The 18,358-nt window shown below is 46.6% G+C and overlaps 1 protein-coding gene across 2 annotated transcripts in view; it reads right to left on the reverse strand.

Moving 5' to 3' along the window:
* LOC144146958 (multidrug resistance protein mrp-7-like) overlaps positions 1–18,358 on the reverse strand; it is a 60,971-nt gene that overhangs the window by 33,522 nt on the left and 9,091 nt on the right. For both annotated transcript variants that reach the window (XM_077678941.1, XM_077678940.1), the window contains exons 4-10: positions 17,505–17,708; positions 14,002–14,148; positions 11,529–11,622; positions 10,828–11,033; positions 5,802–5,978; positions 4,665–4,832; positions 1,364–1,548 (exon numbers count right to left, since the gene is read on the reverse strand). In XM_077678941.1, coding sequence (XP_077535067.1) covers positions 1,364–1,548; positions 4,665–4,832; positions 5,802–5,978; positions 10,828–11,033; positions 11,529–11,622; positions 14,002–14,148; positions 17,505–17,708 — 1,181 coding nt within the window. The remainder of the gene's footprint in view (positions 1–1,363; positions 1,549–4,664; positions 4,833–5,801; positions 5,979–10,827; positions 11,034–11,528; positions 11,623–14,001; positions 14,149–17,504; positions 17,709–18,358) is intronic.

Below are 18,358 nucleotides of genomic sequence, written 5' to 3' on the forward strand. Positions count from 1 at the left end.
TACTCAGCTGACGATGGAGATTGCGACATATCGAAACGAGCTTGACGTTGAGCTACTTGGTAGACATTTTGCCTACTAAGAAAAATCGAAGTCCTTTCATCTAACAAAAGCAGGGTTGAAACGCGAAGCTTTCTTTACGGGAAATTAAGTGCACGTTTGCTATTGATTTGTTTCAATTCGATTTATTCAACAGTCCGAATAGCTTAGAGGATGAGTGGATGGTTACACTTTGCACGGAAGATACACCGTCGACAAATGCTTCGACCGTCTCTGAAGGGCGCAATTAGATAGACGCCGGCTTCATAACGCGAGGCAGATAGGTTTGACTCCAACCACGGGAAGCATTTTTTTAGTTTCTTCGCGTTTAATCATCCTCATCATTATTGTCACATGCTTTTTGTGAAAACCTATTGCGTAAAGTAGGTTTTGTGTTTCCTGAAGTGCGCTTTGGTATTATTATCTACGCCGCCAATGAGGCATAAAAACCTTAGCTTCAAAAAAAGCGCAGCGGCAGGGAAGAAATAAGTGGCGAACAAGACTGATGAACATCTTTTGTTTTTGCCTCTGTGCTGTTTTTGAAGCAGACAAAACGACCGGTTTCAGCTTCCTGTTAACGGGCTCAATCTAGTCGAAGCGTCAGACACGAGATGGCTAGCAGGGTGCTCTATCCTATCCGCAAAATATAACTCAAAGGTGGTTTTTCCGTTCAAAGCGAATCGTTTTCATCCACTTGTGTTTACGAGATTACGGTGGTGCTGTGCATGATCCATCTGTTCTAGTGATTGCGTGACGCTGCTTCAAGGTTCATTGTGAAGGTAATGAAGAAAATTTCCCCGCATTTCCCCGAGGGGAAGAATGTGAAAGTGCGAATGCAGGAGTTGAATTTGCGCGGTTCGGTAATGTTCGCGAAAGAGAGATCACACACACACACACAACTACAAAGAAAGAAAGATGCATTTATTCACAGACACCTATTTGTGTTGTCGTTGTACTTGATTGCTAGAGCGGATCTCAGCTTTGAAATTTCGTGTCAGTACTCCTTTAAGCGGGTGCATTAGCCCTTCTCACGCCCGATTCTTGGCCAATCGCCCTAAGTGGGTATGTGCTAAAGAAATTAGGAACTCTTCTTGGCCAATCGCCCTAAGTGGGTATGTGGTGCGGACGGACGGACGGCGGTGGACGCGTGATTCAGATTACTTGGCCAATCGCCCTAAGTGGGTATGTGCTAAAGAAATTAGGAACTCTTCTTGGCCAATCGCCCTAAGTGGGTATGCGGTGCGGACGGACGGACGGCGGTGGACGCGTGATTCCGGGTCGCTTAAGAAGTGCATTCGCACTTAATATCTGAAATAGAAAACCCTACCCGCCGTCCTTCGTTGCTTCAAGTTCATTTGGGGCATACAGATCCTCTAGCAACGTTACTGGGACTCCTGGGTGTTCCTTCAATGTCTTCAGGTCCTCGAACATTGCTGCTCTCTTCTCGTGCATCAGCACCCAACGGTCAACGCAGAACGGTAGGCGGGGGCTGTTGGTTACTAGCAGGCGCGTCTGAAACAATGAAACGGCTCACGTGGAGGGCTTTCTTCAAGTTGGAACAGTACACACTCCACGTGGCTTACGTGCAATAAAGTTACCAGTGGTTGAGTCTGGTGACATTGCTGTTTTTCTTCTGAGTAGACTTGCAGGCTGTCAGCTAGACTTGTCCATCTAAACTACGGAAGGCATCTAGACTTGAGCACAATTCTCTGTGGAGCGTATGCCCCTTCATTGAACAAACGTGACAAAAAACTGCACATACATCAGTCTCTCTGAAGAAGGACAGTAGTACCGCATGTTCGCACTGAGTAGTTGGCACGAATTTGAGAACAACACACTACCTCCACAATTTCTCTGTAAAGGCACTTATTTCTGTGTAAAAACTCTTAATCCCGTGTTTACTGAGAGTGCTGCAGTTACATTAATATTGTTGCAACAAAATTCAGACCTTTTAGCGGGAAGTACTTGTACCTGCCCCTTTTGAACGGCGCTGAGTTACAACGTCGTCAAACAGTATCCGCCGTTTGGTTTACAAGCAGTTCGACGTTGCTTGGTACGCAGTTAGTTGCCATTCCTCTTTCTCACAGTAGCAGAGAGAAAATTAAAATGACACATAGGAGAGATTACGCTTGCACAAACACATTTTTAGTCGCGCGGTGGACAGACGTGGCCGCCTAGCCAGACACACAGCCACCAGAGCAATGTAATGGTTCGCTTCGAAAAATCCTAATCTACTGAGCAACTAATTATACATCTACGCTGTTCGGTCTCAGTAACGTAAGGCTAGAGGTGGGTTTCAAAGCTAACTGCCTAAACTTCCACAACCATAACTGCCAACGCTAAAAAGAAAGAGAGCAGCAATTATTACAACCGTAGTTTTCAATGTGAAATCATTGTCAGTTTAATTTCGTGCATTCCTTTAGAAAATAGCGATGGTTTGGTATCCTTCAGATCTGTTAGCCTCCTGACACGTTTGATTTGTTCTGCAATTCTTTTATTAGAGCGTTAGAAAGATGTGCACGTGGGGTGCGTCAAGGCGGACAGGTTTGTCAAATACGCTTTTAAGCCACACAAGCGCTGATGTCCTCTGCAACTTGAAAAAATCAGTGTTTCCAATAGTTTTATATACGCGCCGAATTGTATCAAACGAAGTTTTATAAAAATGACAAATGAACTCGTTCACTTCTGTCGGTCAAAAAATATATCAATCACCAGTTACTTAGGGCACAAGCACTAGGATAACTGCAATATATCAGGTCGAGTGGTTATTTGTTAAAACAGTTCAAAGAGCAAGGGTTCGAGCTTAGTTTCCCATGTGAGCTTCCGAAGGACAGCCAGCTACAATTCCTGTACTTACGTTTGTCTTTGGAACCAGAACATATGTGCGCGGAATACTGTCCTAGGCCCGCAAAGCCACTTCGAAGTTTCACATTAAGGCACTCCAAACTAGTAAAAAGTGGAACATCTTTTGCGGCGTTATAAGGTCAGCTGCGTGAAAGTCGTCTGCATAAAAGTGAGAGCAGATAATTGGCGCAGATCACCACGCTTATCGGGGCAGGTTTCCCAGAACACAGATCGCACAGGAGTGCCCAGAAACTAATAAAAGTGGTGAATTCAACAGAGGAGTCTGGGAAGTATGGTCGTCCGGTGGTGAGGAATAAGATTGTTGTGATACCGTACATGCACTATTTGTCGGATGGCCTGAAGAATGTTTCGGAACGTTACCGAGTTTGGTGCTTTTTTCTTCTCCGAATAAGCTTGGCAGTCTTTGAAAATTGGTGGAAGCGGAGTTGTCCGGACAGCAGTCTGGCAGCGCTTGCAATGTTAAACATCTTTCACCATTTGTTCTCTGGTACCGGCATTATTTACTCGTTCGCTAAATTTCCCCAGGTGGTCAAAATTCTTCCGGAGCCCCCAATTACGCCGCGCCCGTCACCTGTGTATAGTCGTCGCGTTAAACCTCATAATCAAATCAAATCATCATTCTTTACTCAGTACCTTTATCATGCGACGACGTATATATTGGCAAATCAGGGAGGTTCATCAATGCACGGCTCATGGAGCACCGGAGGTCACTTCAAAAGAATGCATATCCGCACACCACTCGGCACTGCGCGACCCACACCAATGGAAGACAAGCGAGCTGTAATTCACTGTTTAAAAATGCGCGGCTTTTGTGGCCGCACAATGCAGCCGATGATAGAGGCGTTTCACATACAAAGAAACGAAGGCAAGTGTGAAAGCCATGCTCCTGTGAAACTACATGAAAGGGAATTTGTTTTGCTGTCAAAAGCGATAACGTACGGCCATTTTTTTGCGTACAAGTTGGCTAATCTTGTATTTATCACACCCCAATATTGAGGTGACTCCCTAGGCATGCGTTTGTTGTGGGAGTATATATTTGTGTTGATGCCTAATAAAGAAGTTGCTAGTTACACCGTCGTGTGTCTCCTCTTCTATAGCCCTAGACTGCAAGCGCTTTTTAACGATGCACTCGTGACACATTTTACGAAACCGGACTACTAGAAATAACACTACCCTTTATGTACTTTATACCGCTGTATACGTTAGGTAGAACACGTGTAACGAGGGACACCCAGTATGAAATCAACAGAGGAATACCGCAGAAACCTAACACGAATTCCTGTCGGGCAACAAAAGCTTTGTTGTGACAGCGAAATTCCTGTTGTTACGACAAAGCCATTTGTTACGACACGTATTTCTGTCGTAACGAGAAAGTCAGTTTTCTTGAAGACAAACATTCCTGTAGTCACGGCAGAGCTTCCATTTACGCTACTCTTTACAATGGACGATAACCTTCAAACCATGCGCAACTAGCGACGGAACATCAGGATCACGACAAGACAGGAATTTGCCACGGCAAAGCATCAAAATGAGTACACGAATACCACACACGATAGAACATCTGAATCCCGACAGGACAGAAATACGATAACACGACAATACAACACGCAAAAAATACCACAAACTACATAAATGTTTCTGGTCATTTTTGACTGGGAAATAATATTTGGTCCATGGCATCGGATTCTAAAATGGCCTGCGACCTCGAGAAAAATTGTAGCACAGGTAACAAACATTCCTTCTACTGGGCTACAACAGCTTACCTTGTCCGCGAGGATTCCCTTTGGTCCTATTACTTGTTCGAGGATGCAACGGGCCACCCGAGGATCTTGTGCGCTGGTTGGATCGTCCAGCAGGTATATGTCGCTGCGCGAGTACACAGCTCGGGCAAGGGCTACGCGCTGCTTTTGGCCTCCGCTCAGCATTTCGCCCTGTAACAGTGCATGTGAGGGCATTGAGACACGGTTTAAAAACAATATCTTTTTTTTTTGTAGCTAAACGGCAAAATGTTGGTCTGTATTGTTACTGGATTCAATGGCGGGGCCGAATAGCAGGTGTAAGAAGGCTTGAAGACTACGAATATAAAGGCAATACCGTCGCAAACTACTGAAACTGCTAACGTGGCTTACGCTTGGAGCCCGCACGGATTCCTCACCACCATTCGAATTTGCTGTTTGCTTTCAAAACCAACTTCGTTGTATGTCCAAAACAACGCATAATAGGGCCAATATATATTTTGCACCAACGACCGCTTTCTGCGCTGCGCACTATATATATATATATATATATATATATATATATATATATATATATATATATATATATATATATATATATATAGTGCGCAGCGCACAAAAAAATATATATTGGCCCTATTATGCGTTGTTTTGGACATATATATATATATATATATATATATATATATATATATATATATATAGCGAGGGCAATGTCCAGGACCTGCCATTCCGGCGCCGAACCCGCCGGCCTTAGGAAGGCCTTCCGTCTCCCACGGCCATTCGCACAACACTTTTTGGCCTTGTTAAAGTTCGCGGGTTCGACAAGAGACAACCTTTATGATTTCGGCTTCTGAGTCGTGCCTTCATGTCCGGTAAATCAGGAAAGTATATGAGAGAAGCTGTGTACGCAAGATTTGAATATTTCCTTCTCAATGAATCATCGTTTGTCATTGCAGTAGGTCCGAAAGAGCCGCTTACTTGGGGTCTTTCATTTGGAAAAAGAATGCTTCACTAAAGGTAGATAACATGTAGAGAAATGTAGATTACGTGTGCCTTGAAGATATTCGGCAAGTGTTCGGAATGGCTGTATGTATTTTTTGAAGAGGTGTATCCCGAACACTAATCAGAAAATTTCTTTTTGTCATTGTACGTCCGCCTTACCTTCTCACCGGCTTCGGTGAGATCGCCAGCAGGGAACATGTCGATATCTCGAACGAGCTGGCAAGCTTCCAACACTCTGCTGTAGAATTCACAGTCAAAGGTCCGTCCGAAGGTTATGTTGTCTCTTATGGTCATGTTCAGGACCTGAGCCGCTTGTGCCACAATCCCAATTTTGCCCTACAATAGAATCATGCAAACAAACATTCAGAGCTGTGAAAGTGCAGGTTTCAGAATTCACATACGTCAGGTTAGATTACAGCTTGTTTTTACTATATCATCAGGATGCCGTCACTTTTCCAATGCTTTCTCTCTCTCTCCCTTCATGTCAGGCAAACTTACTGGTTCTTTTCGACTAGAGGTAGGTTTTACTGAAGCCATGGCTACATCATCAAATTGGCAGGGTGTGGACGAGACTGGATCACCAATTGTACGCCGGCTCCTGTTTTTGAACGGAGTGTGGCGGACTATCTGTGCCCCTCTTCCTGTACTGCATGACTGTCCGTTCATGAAAAAGGCTGTTCTCCATTCTTGACGACAGCCGTAAGATTAACTGGAAAGTAACAAAAGCGCTTCTTGGCTCCCTCATGACAACTCTCCTGTGCGAACGGCTATAGAGACGTTGTTGTTCGGATCGCAATGTGCTCACAGTTGATTTGTTAGCGTTTAGTGTATTGATAATTTTACTTTTACTCGGAATATTTACTTTTTGTGTCTGAGTAAAATATTTCTTCATCTTCCTTCCATGTCCACTTTTATGCGTAGGGTGGCCCATGACTGACGTCCCGGCCTTTGCAACTTTCTTCTCTGCTTCAGGTGAAAAAAGTGTTTGCGGAAGCATGCGTGTGGTTTTACATCGAAGATTTGGGGCACTCGCACTGTTCGCCGGATTTGAATGAGGCGCGGAAATAGCCGCTAGATGCATTGTGCTCGCAGCGCGAGCCAGTTCTCATGCTGTTTTATAAGAAAAACTTTCTGGGACTCTTCCCCGAGATGTGTCTCCTTTTGAAGGCACCGATTGTGAGGTAGTGCTTCAAGAGTGCGTTGCGACCGTCGCCCACCACGCTTCTGACTCGGTGCCACACTGCTCCTGTCGTCTTACGGTGTGGCGGCGTCGGGGCTGCACCGTTGGCCCGCAAGCGGTATCTTTTAAAGCAATGCTTTACTACTTTCGTCCAGTGGTTTCGCCGCCGATGCGCAAGTTCACCTTTTCACCGCAGACACACCCCCAAAGACACACTGCTCAAAGCGAATTGCGTGATTTTCCTTGCCTGCTTTCGGCGCTGAGCACAAGGCCCCGTTTTCAGTCGCTCTGCTCAGCGGTTGCGGCCGCTCAGCTGATCGGCAGCCGACCAACCCCGCCTCCTCCCAGGCATGTGGCGCTGGGTCGTCTCGGGGTACGTGACTCGTCTTGCGCCCGGCGAAGAGAATAGCCCCGTTCGCCGTGAATGAAAGCGTGGCGGGCCTCCTTCTGTGAGCATTGCGTGGGACCGAACGGCGTTCAGCTGTGGTCGGCAAGAGAGCTACATCAAAGGTTAAAGGGGTACTGACACAAAATTTTGAAGGCGAGATAACTTCGGAAATAGATTGCTGTGGACACATATACATCATCTGCAAAATATCAGCGGCGAATACAGCCTGGAACATATTTAAAATCAATTTTAAAGTGTGAGAAACGCAACCGAGCAGCCAGCAGAGGACCACGCGCAATCGACATCCCGTGGGTATTTTGTAAATAAACAACATCCACACACGTCACGAGTTTGTGTTTGCCGCTTCCGCACTGCCGGCGCCTTTTGCCGGCTCGCCCGGCTCGCCGCTCCAATCGGAGGGCCGGATGGCGGAGCTTCTGCTCTCGAGAACGAACGACCCGATCGTTGGCGGCGGAGGCGCCGTGAATTCGTCACCTCATCGGGCAGCTTGCCGCGACCAAAGTTCTACAGCGATTCCAGGCACTCTGTTTCTATTACTGTTGATTTACATTGGACGCGAAAACGCGCCGGAGACACGAAAAGCCCACTGAGCGAGCCGCACGGTCGCTGTGCAGGCGGCGGCCACGGCCGCGAAGTAGCCCAGGCCGGCGCCGGTAGCTCGAGTGATAGCTTGTTACAGCTGCACGAAATTGCACCCAAGTCCAAACCCCGGCAGTTTATATGAGAAAAGAGTTAATGATGCGATGGCGGGTTTCATTAAAAATTGTCATCTGCACCGCTTACGAGAGCGGCAATCGAATATCCGCCGCAGTGCTAAGCCGAACACATCTGTAGGCGGACCTGTAGGCAGACCGCCCGGCTGCTCCCAGCGCGCGTCGTTCTCTAGCCGCGGCAGCATTTGCACTCGCAGCGCCTGCGTCACGTGCCCGGTCGCTTTTTAATTAAGCGTCTCACGAGATCAGTACGGGGGGGCATTGGCAGAAACTGCCGGCGACACGGATTCGACAGGGCTACGGCAGCTTTGCTCTGTGATATCCCTCCGACGGTCACGTGGTCAGCTTTGTTCACACAAAATCCATCGTTTCGCGGCACCCGCTGAAACCGAAACTGCGACTGGCCGCATTGAAAATGCCTCTAATTAAACAACGCTTGCACGCTGAAGCAAATGAGGTTTCTACAGGTGATAAGCTGTAGCTACTTATAAGCACTAGTAGCTACTTATAAGCACTAGCTACTTATCGCAACAAAAAAAAACAAGATGCAAAATTTGTGTCAGTGCCCCTTTAACCAAGCGAACCCAAGACTCAACCAGAGTAAGCCGTGCTTTTGCTTTGCATATCCAATTTCACAATACACACACGCCACACTAGAAGGCAGATTCCACAATATACTTCGGGCACTGCCTGTTACAATGCCATGCGAACACCCCTCGCGTTGCGTTGCGTCTGCGTTTGTTATTGGCGCTGGGTCCCGCGAGGAGCGTAAGCTCTCTATCTAGTACATCCTGCGTGGTGGCGCAGAGGTTGCCACTTCTTTTCTCTGTTGTTCGTACACTGGAAATCCAAATAAGCCCGATCTTTGGTGATATACATAAAAGCCAAACTTAACTTTCCATGTCTACAGCGATTAGTAAAGAGGCAATGCCGGAAAATTAAAATGGCTGATATCTATACCCCAGTGGGTTGTACTTCAAAACAGGAATCCTGTCACCCGCCGCGGTGGCTCAGGGGATAAGTCGTTGCGCTGCTGAGCACGAGGTCGCGGGCTCAATTCCTGGCTGCGGCAGCCACTTTTCTGATGGAGGCAAAAAGAAAAAACTCCCGTGTGTGCGAGATTTCGGCGCACGTAAAGATCCCCGAGTGGTCAAAACTACTCTGGAGCCCTCCACAACAGCGCGGCTCATAGCCTGCGCTGCGTCGGTGCGTTATACTCTGCAATCAAATCAATCAAATCAATCTTTTTGTAGCCCGTCTTGCGTGAGCGCCACTGTTAAACTAGCGCAACCACAACTACACTAGAGAGAGAATGTCGTCCCCATAACAACAACTGAAAGAAGTGTAGTGGCGAAATTGAATACTTTTGGTAAAGGAGCCCAGTAAACACGAAATAGCAAAGAACGACCAGGCCGTCATTTTTATGAAGTTTCTGTTGTCAGGGAAAGCTTTACGTTGAACAGAAATATAAAAGGCGGATGCGTTAACGCAGACCGCTATGAAAAGCGAAACGTACAAAGAGCATCACGTTCTCTGCTGTGTTGGAAAACGACGTGTCATCCTTACGCGAACATTATCGAGGGAACGGATCATTGGGTGAGTGTGTCAACAGCACGACGCCTCCGCCTGGCTTGCGCGTAGCGCCGCCATGTGTCCACTGCTGCCGTGGCTGCTGCTTTAGCTGCCGTTTCAGGCGCATTGTATATGGTTGTGTCGCTCCTTCAACGGCTCGTCGCAGATCGTGACTGACCTTGCAGTCGTGCTTTCCGCATTTTTTGCACACCTGAAGAGCGCGGGCAGGTATCTGGAGGTGGGAAGCAGAAGATGTTTCCACTTCTCCGCTTCGATGAGCGCCGCTAGCCTCGTCTGAAGTGACACAGGCATATTGGCCTCGAAAGACGCGCTTAGTTCATAAGAATGGCTTTAGTCTCCAAAATCCTGGAGCGCACACCTCCAGGGCACAAGGTTTGTGCCATTGTGCCATTGGCTACCTAGTCTAGTAACGTTGGTCGGTGGCAGCAGCCTGCCCATTGTTCGGTTCCTGCTCATACTTGAATTACATTGTCAGCATTAAAAAGCATTAAAAAGTTAATGCTGATTACAGTTGTAAGTTATGAAGAAATGTGCACCTGCCTGCATTTACCTTAGAAGAACATAGTGTTTTACACTAGACATCGGAAAAAAAGGCGCCTGTAAAGAATGCTAGGCTCGTGTTTGGATGCAGTTGACGTATTTCTGAGTTTCGACAAAAAAAGTACATGACTCTCACGTCCACAAACGCGTTTTAAACAGCCCAAGCTTTTCTACCTTTTCACGTCCTGCTTTGATCGTGTAATATTTGTAAAGTACATTCTATTAGCGACACAAAAGGAGGAAATGATTTTGTAGAGTGCAATTTGTACACACGAATAGCTTCCAGCCTAAACTGCCGGGAACCTCTAATTTATCAATTACCCGTTGACAGCAACGGTAAGTACTTTAATCCCTAAAAGAATATACGGTTCACAGCGGATATAACGTGGCTTTACTGTTGGCTCTCGCGTTTAAGAGATGATAAATCTTGAGCTGATGCTTTTGTGATACGATGCCTTCACCTATCATCCTTCATGTGGGGAGTGTAAGCTATCATAAATAGGTTGTGTGAAGGATCAATGAAGTTAATCTTAGTATAAGCTGGAAGTAGCACAGGACAACGTTTTAGGTGGAATACGGACATTGCGGTATAACGTGAAATTGCTTGTGATTGCGTTTGAAGCCATCGGGTCTGTGCCTGTATTCACCTCGTTTGTGTACCCTGCCTGCACGGTGCTCCTTTGACCCTTAAACTTTCACTGCTTGTGATTTTACCGTTTTCCCCTCAAAGTCGCGTTCACTAGAGCTCACCTTCAGCCGAAGGCAGCCGCCCAAGCACCTCATGTTGCCCGTTATTGCAGATAGAAGGGACGATTTCCCGCTCCCCACGGAACCGATGACGGCAAAGAGAGAACCGCCCTGCATGTCCAGATCGACACCGTGTAACACGGCTGCGGCATCCTTGACGTCTCTTTTCGTCCAGGAGAATGAGCAGCCTTTTATGGTAACTTGCCCATCTGCATTACAATAACAAGTGACAGCTTACAACGCAGTTCTGTTAACAGTACATCGTGTGGTCTGTGTGAACAAAAAAAAAATAGCTACGGGTTCACACGTGTGGATGATATTTGGCGGAACAATATTAGGTGCACTACCCGAGCTGCGTGGGGACAAAGATAGTGCCTGCAGAGAAAAATAGTGGAGAATGGATTGGTAGATATTCACGCATGCGTGAGCACTCACGCATGCGTGAGAACCAGTTCAATTCACCTTACGGGATGGCTGGGTTGTGTGCCACTTTCTTTTGCATTTATGGGAAGTGCCGTCGCATGCGCCTGAGTATTCAGTGTTTTGATAAGAAGAAAATTCCGGTATATGGTGTCTGCGAGTATTCAAAATTAAGAGTAAATTTCATTCGTCGTAGTCGATGTACACATCCGTCATAGTCGATGTTATATATAGGAGAGTTGTCATTATTATTTAGTAAGTAGCCAATACAACATAAGGCATACCTGCCAGTTGGTCGAGGTCTGGTTTACGGGCTTCCATTTCGCAGTGCTCTTCAGCACGGAAGAACGTCATGAGCCTTCGACAGCTCCGAGACACCTTTATTTAGACACACAAAGGACGAAATTTGGTTAAAAGCCCTTGCTGTTGCGAGATAAACTGCTAACTAAAAGCTCTGCCATATTCAACACCCAGTTACATTGTCTGGTCGCTCAATCTTTTGTAATACCCCAGTCCTTTAACACCCTATAAAACACCGTCTAACACCCTATCATTTGGTTCCCACATAAGGCGAACACTTCAGTGGTGGTGATTGCTTGCATTCGGTCAGAAGTCTACCCGCTTGCTTACAGCATGCCTTCCGCCTTCCCTCTGGAAGGGTACTTAAGTATGCCGTAAAGATAGTGCCATGATGGGGTAAATGCATAATGGGGATTATTATTCGCTTGACTGAAAGTGGGGAGTGCATCGCAAACCGGAGGCCAAACCGTAATCTAACCTGTGTACAGTTCCTGTCCGAAAATATACTCCGACGTTTGCGCGACTCCACATACTTCGCAGCAGCCACCAATTCTGCCGATGCCTCTATTTAGGCAGATAAGCGCAGAAAAAAAAACATGAAATTGTACCAGATGCATTTAGAATAATGAAACCCGCGAAAAAATTAGTTATAGGAGAGCGGAGAACCGTACTCCTACACGGCGCCAGTACACTGCCCGCGTACGTGCGCATGCATTTAACCGGTTGGCGTGCCTCTACGCAGGTAGAGTGACACCGGTCGGCTGCTGGGTTCCGGTGCCGGGATTGGCATGGTACACGGTATCCGCTTGTCTTAGTGCTTTCTTGGATCCCATGTTCACAACGTTTTTCTTCAAATAGTTCCCTAGCAGTGAGTTATCAAAACAACAACGCGCAATTATTTCACTTTTGAAGTGAACGCCTTAAGTCTCTGTGTCAGAAGCCCACGCGTTGTGACGTACAGAAAATAAATGATCCAAAAGAAGCAGAACCTGCGCGAGCCAGGTAGGGAGAGCGAGGATCGCGTGCTAGGGAAGGGCAACAGGAATGCGCGAGGAAGGTCTGAGGCGGACTCGCCGCAAGGGCTACTCAACCCGTCCGAGACAGGACAACAGCCGTAGAGTTTCATACGTTCCACTTGTCCTTGGCATGGCTCATGAACAGGCTCAGAAGTTGCCTCTGACTGCAAAAAAGCAACAATACTACTGCAAAAGAATAACCCAATTTGTTTTGTTTGTTTAAAATTAAAGCAGCGGAAAAATGTTTGTCAGGGAATATTTAGAAGCTTCATGCAAGATGAAAAAGAAAAAGATCTTGCCCTGTTTTGATAGTTTTGGCTTCCAGCCAAAAAAGGAGCCTCTTGGCTAGCCAAGCCAAGTAGGCGAGCACCGTCTCTAGCTGCAATGGCGGCACCCATGACGGCCCGCGATTGCAGCGCCACAGTTCCCACTAGTATATATACTAGTGGGAACTGTGGCGCTATATATTAGTATAAAATTCTATGGCTGAAGTGACGTTGCAGCCGTCCCGCGGCACGCGCCGGTCTATGGGACCACTATGAGCACTGTATGAGAACTCTATGAAAATTCTATGAGAACAGCAGCTCCAAAAGGGGCCGGGCCGCTCGCGCACATGCAATACGATCCGTCTTGAGAAGTGAGGGTACCGAAGAGGGCAAACAGGCTGCTCCAGGCGATGGCTATACACCGGAACGCAGAGCTTCAGAAGGTGCTCTCGGGGGATCGCTGAAGACGAGCGCGGCCGCAAAATTCAACAGACAGTTCAAGAGTAGATCAACACAAGTTTAAACTAGTGAGACCTTCGCCTTCACACTTTTAAAGTTCTACGCATCCCTGTAAAACTTCAAAAACTTGTCTCTTTCGCTCATGAGACCACGGGATGAGTTACTAACCACAGACGTATTATTTTGGATAGCCACGGACGGCAAGAAACCTGTGTCAAAAAGATATTAGAAATTCCTAGTTATCTGAGTAACTTTGCAAACTTCACTGCGGTGCTTTTAAGAACGCATGTTAAGGTTTAGTGTTTTGATGTTCGAAACTAATCAAACTTCCAGAGAATTCTTGTTATAATCACACGTCTAGTTACAACTGCAGATTTAAATGGCTCCGGTGGCCCAAGAACCAACAACCATAAAACATCAGTTTGATTTGAAGTCTCTTAACTGCAGTACCGTCACAAGTTTAATTGAAACACCATTGGGACACATCGCCTTTTATTTTCTTTACTTTATTCACGGCTAAAAAGCTCGATAACACCTGGTTTAATGGCATCCGGAATTTCCCTTCGTAATGGGCTGTAACAGGTAGCTAGGCGGTTATTTCGAGCTACTAATTTTTGACCTTTGTGAATAACTTTATTTATAGCGCTGAAGAGTTCATTTCAGTGCTTTTTCGGGTGGGGGTGGCTTGCTAAGACAAACATTATCAAGGAACCTACCGGCGTTTTCAGCCTAATGGTATGTGGCAGGTAGCCCGTGAAGATGTCCATTAATGTGAGGATGTAGACGCAGGCAAACACAGTAGCAGGACTAAATGTTACATCCCCGCGCATAATGGTGACAGTACCAAACGCAATAATGATCATCTGCAAAAAAAAAGACAGAACCTTAGGGCGGAAAATAATTCATGCTGAAGTAGGAGTTTATTTTGATTGATTGTAGGATTTAACGCGCCGACGCAACGCAGGCGATGAGGAGCGCCGTAGTGGAGGGCTCCGGATTAATTTTGACCACCTTGGGATCTTTAAGGTGCGCCGAATTCTCGTACACACGGGCGTTTTCGCTTTTCGCCTCCATCAGAAAAGCGGCCGCCGCGGCCGGGAATCGAACCCGCGACCTCGTGCTCAGCAGCGGAATGCCACCACGGTGGGTAAATAGGAGTTGAAGGGTGTTAGCAGTTGGTAGTGTCTGTGAGTACGTAACGCTTTGATACAATGGTCGCATGCGAACGATTACGATTTTATACATTCCATGGGAATGACGGCTAAACATGTTGTACTGTGTACATACAACCTGTTCAAGGGTAACATTGTGGCAATTCAAGCTCATTGTTTGGCGAGTGCTCATTTGCAGGGAGCTTAAGGACGCGGGTTCAATTCCCGGCCGTGGTGACCGCTTTTCTGGTGGAGGTGAAAAGCGAAAACGCCCGCGTGTTCGAGATTTCGGCGCACGTTAAAGATACCCAGATGGTAAAAATTAATCCGGAGCCCTCCACCACGGCACGCCTCACCGCCTGTGTAGCGTCGGCGCGTTAAACCCCACAATCAATCAATCAATCAATCAATCAATCAATCAATCAATCAATCAATCAATCAATCAATCAATCAATCTATCTATCTATCTATCTATCTATCTATCTATCTATCTATCTATCTATCTATCTATCTATCTATCTATCTATCTATCTATCTATCTATCTATCTATCTATCTATCTATCTATCTATCTATCTATCCATCGATTCGCAGGGAGTGTTCGGCCACAAGACTGCACTGTTCCTCAGACTGCGGTGATATTTAGTAAGCATTAGGCAATTTTAAACGCCCCTCACCCACAAAGGGGTTAGAGCCCCGAACATCTGCTCGAGGAAGCTCTCTCGCCGACACCATGGATCTTCACAATGGAGTGTATAACCTCTATAGTCTTCCTTTGATACCCGACTTGGCTCCCCCGCCTACTGAGACATTACCACCAGCGATACAGCTTCTACATTATGGAAAGAGAAAAAAAGACCGCATCAAGGCCCTCACTCCACTCGACTTTTTATACGCTCTGCCCTCGCTCCCAAGATCAGCCTAAATTTTCATAAACACATATTTTGCCACTGTTAACCTTACCCCAGAGACCTTCCGTAAATGGTACACATCGTCCCTGCCGCCTCGACGTGCCTCCTGCCCCTCCCCCACGTCCGCGTATCTCCAGCACCTAATTTGGCACTGTCCGAAATTCGCGCGATACAGAACCTTCAAGCCGGTTCTTAATACATCCTCTTTATACATCGACCCTCGTACAATCGAACACTCCATGCTGGCTTTAATTGCACACTTTCCCCTAAAAAAGTGGTCTAGCGCGAGCAGTTTAGTGTTGTGAGCCTGCTCTCCTCACCCCACGCGGCCTCTCCAGCCTTCTGAAGGAGCCCACCTGTTTTGGGTCGAACTGTCCGCATTTAAGATGTCACAAACACCCCACCTTCTACTCCCACTTCTCCCTTTTGACGTAGAGTCTTCCTGCCAGAATAAAGGCTACCTGTTCTTCCTCCTTCATTATAACAGGAACAACCACAATACATGATAGTGTGGAGGCGCTGCAGCAAGTGCTTTAAATTCTAATAAAATCGGAACAAGCCAGTTATATCGATTGGTTGTTCATGGTATGACGCTGTGACACACGCAGGACAAGTGCATTAGCTGGCGATCACTTAACTACAGTCGTACGGCTGCCATGCCATTGTCTATGCTGGATTTTAGATTGTTGCTAACATTTTAGTTCTCCTCGTTGAACCGTCAATACTTAAATCGAAACACGGTACGTTCACGCAGTCGCCGATATCTTTCCGCGAACTAATCAAGTGCGACTCAATATTCGTGGTGAGATGGTTGTTCTAGCATTCTGTAATGTGCGGATGACTGATAAATAATTTTCCCCGTTTATGTGAAGTAATGTCGTTAAATTGATATGTGCTCTATGCAAATTAAACAGCCGCATTTTATTTCGAATCCTATGATTCCCAGAGTTTCCCGCCTTTCTGCAGTGATTCTGGGTTCCTGGTAGTCAGCAGCTTACGGGCGTAAATTTGAGGGAAGAAATGCTTTGCGTTAGGTTCAATAGAAAAACGTCTCACAAAGCGACATATTTTCTGGAGAAACTTCTTGCTAAAAATTTCGGCCCTAGTGGGGGTGTCTGTAGAATCATTGCTGAGCAGCCCATAGGAAGGAATGCACGCCGAATTAAAAGCATAACCCCACACTACACATACGTAAGAACATACCCTCCCCCCCCCCCCCCCCCACTCCTCACTATCAAATTACCAGGCATACTCCAAAGACTGCAAGCAGGCAGATTTTAAATTACACAACCCTGTCGAAAGTCCAACCATCTCTCTTCTCATCAGACTGCCCGAATGCAAGTCACCCTTTACGCCGTATAATCTCGCATTCTCCTGCCCGCATAACCTCAACCTCATTAACACCTCATTCTTTGAGCAGTAGGTGTCTGCACTGACCAGCTGGGCACCGGAGCTCCAAGAAGCTCTGGTGCAGTGAACTCTGGATTCGGCGCAGCCTCACGGCCTCCGGGATATGTCGGGCTCTCCACATTTTGTCTCAATACACCCCCTTGCTCAAATACATGTTTACTTCTCCACGCAGGTGTGCGCTGATATACGCGTTTTCTTAGTAGACGTTGCTTGTAATAGGGTAGGAAATGAAAGGCAGCGTTGATGATGGAAGCGGCACTGCACAACTAGTTCCAGCTGGATTTGTGCAGAGTTTCCACGCGCGCTATTGGGCTGCCAATCTGTATCCTTCAGTAACCGCTTGGTGTGCGGTGGTGTCATTATAGCGAGCGCACGATCACTGTACAAGGCGGCGGAGTCACGCCAGAGGTCGAAATTGTCCACTGGCCGCATCCGGAAGGTTTGTGAGCCGCTCCAGCTAGGCTAACCGCCTACAGTTCTAGACATTTCGCGTAAGTTACTCGCCGTCGTACACCAAACACGCGAAAATTGAAATTTCGGTTCTAGACTCCAATTATAGCAAAAGTTTTATATATTCCGTCCTTTGAGAATGTCAGTGGGATTCGTCTCTGTAAACAAACTCAAGAGTGTAGCGAAGAGGAAATTCCGTAGTTCAATAAAAGTCCTTACGGTATAACAGATCATGCAACATTTTGAACAAATTAGTTTCGTGTCGGTGTTCACATTTTTTCACAGAGCGTCGTCTTACCACCGAACTAGTCGCAGTGATCACAGTCTCAAGAACGCTTTCCAATGTGTTCACGCGGTACGCTTGGTCGATTTCCTTGAGCCTGAGCTGACGAAGATTTTCCTGGAACACGTCCTCAAGCGCTGACATCTTGATATGCCGCACTGACGAGAGAAAGTCGGTGAACTTTCTGAGCCTTTCGTCCCGATATCTGTACAAAACGTCCTGTAAAATAGATGAGCACCGTGAAGGAGGAAAGGAACAACATTTTATACGTACACAATCTGGCATTTAAAGTGTCCCTTCTATATGTAAACTGCAGCCCCTCTGCTTAGTCCTTGAGCACCAAAGGGTTTGCAATACCTTGTTATTCATTTATCACCGTCAATGCTTTCTTCCAGAAAATGTGCATAGCTTTTTGGACTGCCGTCTCGACGGATAGCGTCACTTGAGTGGCACAACTTCAGGTTTTGTTACTTGCTATGACGTCACTGCCAGGGACGGCACGTCCGCAGATGCGACCCTACTGGAAAATTATTTTTTCACATCTACCCATGAATACTTACACCAGCCCTGTTTCTCCTAATTCAAAATTTTTCAATCGGTTACCTTTCAGCCGGCATCCCTGCTGTATCCTTTATATGGCGCCCTACGCAGCTGTGTGTGATCACGTGACTGCGGGTGTACTTTTGTTTCCCACGCGTTCGTTTGGTTACTTACACACGCTAGCACCGACATGTACAATACACATGTCGAGCAATGGGCATGACTGGCATTGCTTAATTTAGCCTTTGATGTAAAGTTGGATTTGCACTCATCATTTGCACCAACTATTACAGCTCGCTTACCTTCAAACTTCTGGACTATCTTCCAGC

The sequence above is a fragment of the Haemaphysalis longicornis genome, unplaced genomic scaffold (genome assembly GCF_048455015.1).
Source record: "Haemaphysalis longicornis isolate Haplotype H1 unplaced genomic scaffold, Haemaphysalis longicornis Haplotype H1 scaffold_7, whole genome shotgun sequence".
Classification (NCBI taxonomy): Eukaryota; Metazoa; Arthropoda; class Arachnida; order Ixodida; family Ixodidae; genus Haemaphysalis; species Haemaphysalis longicornis.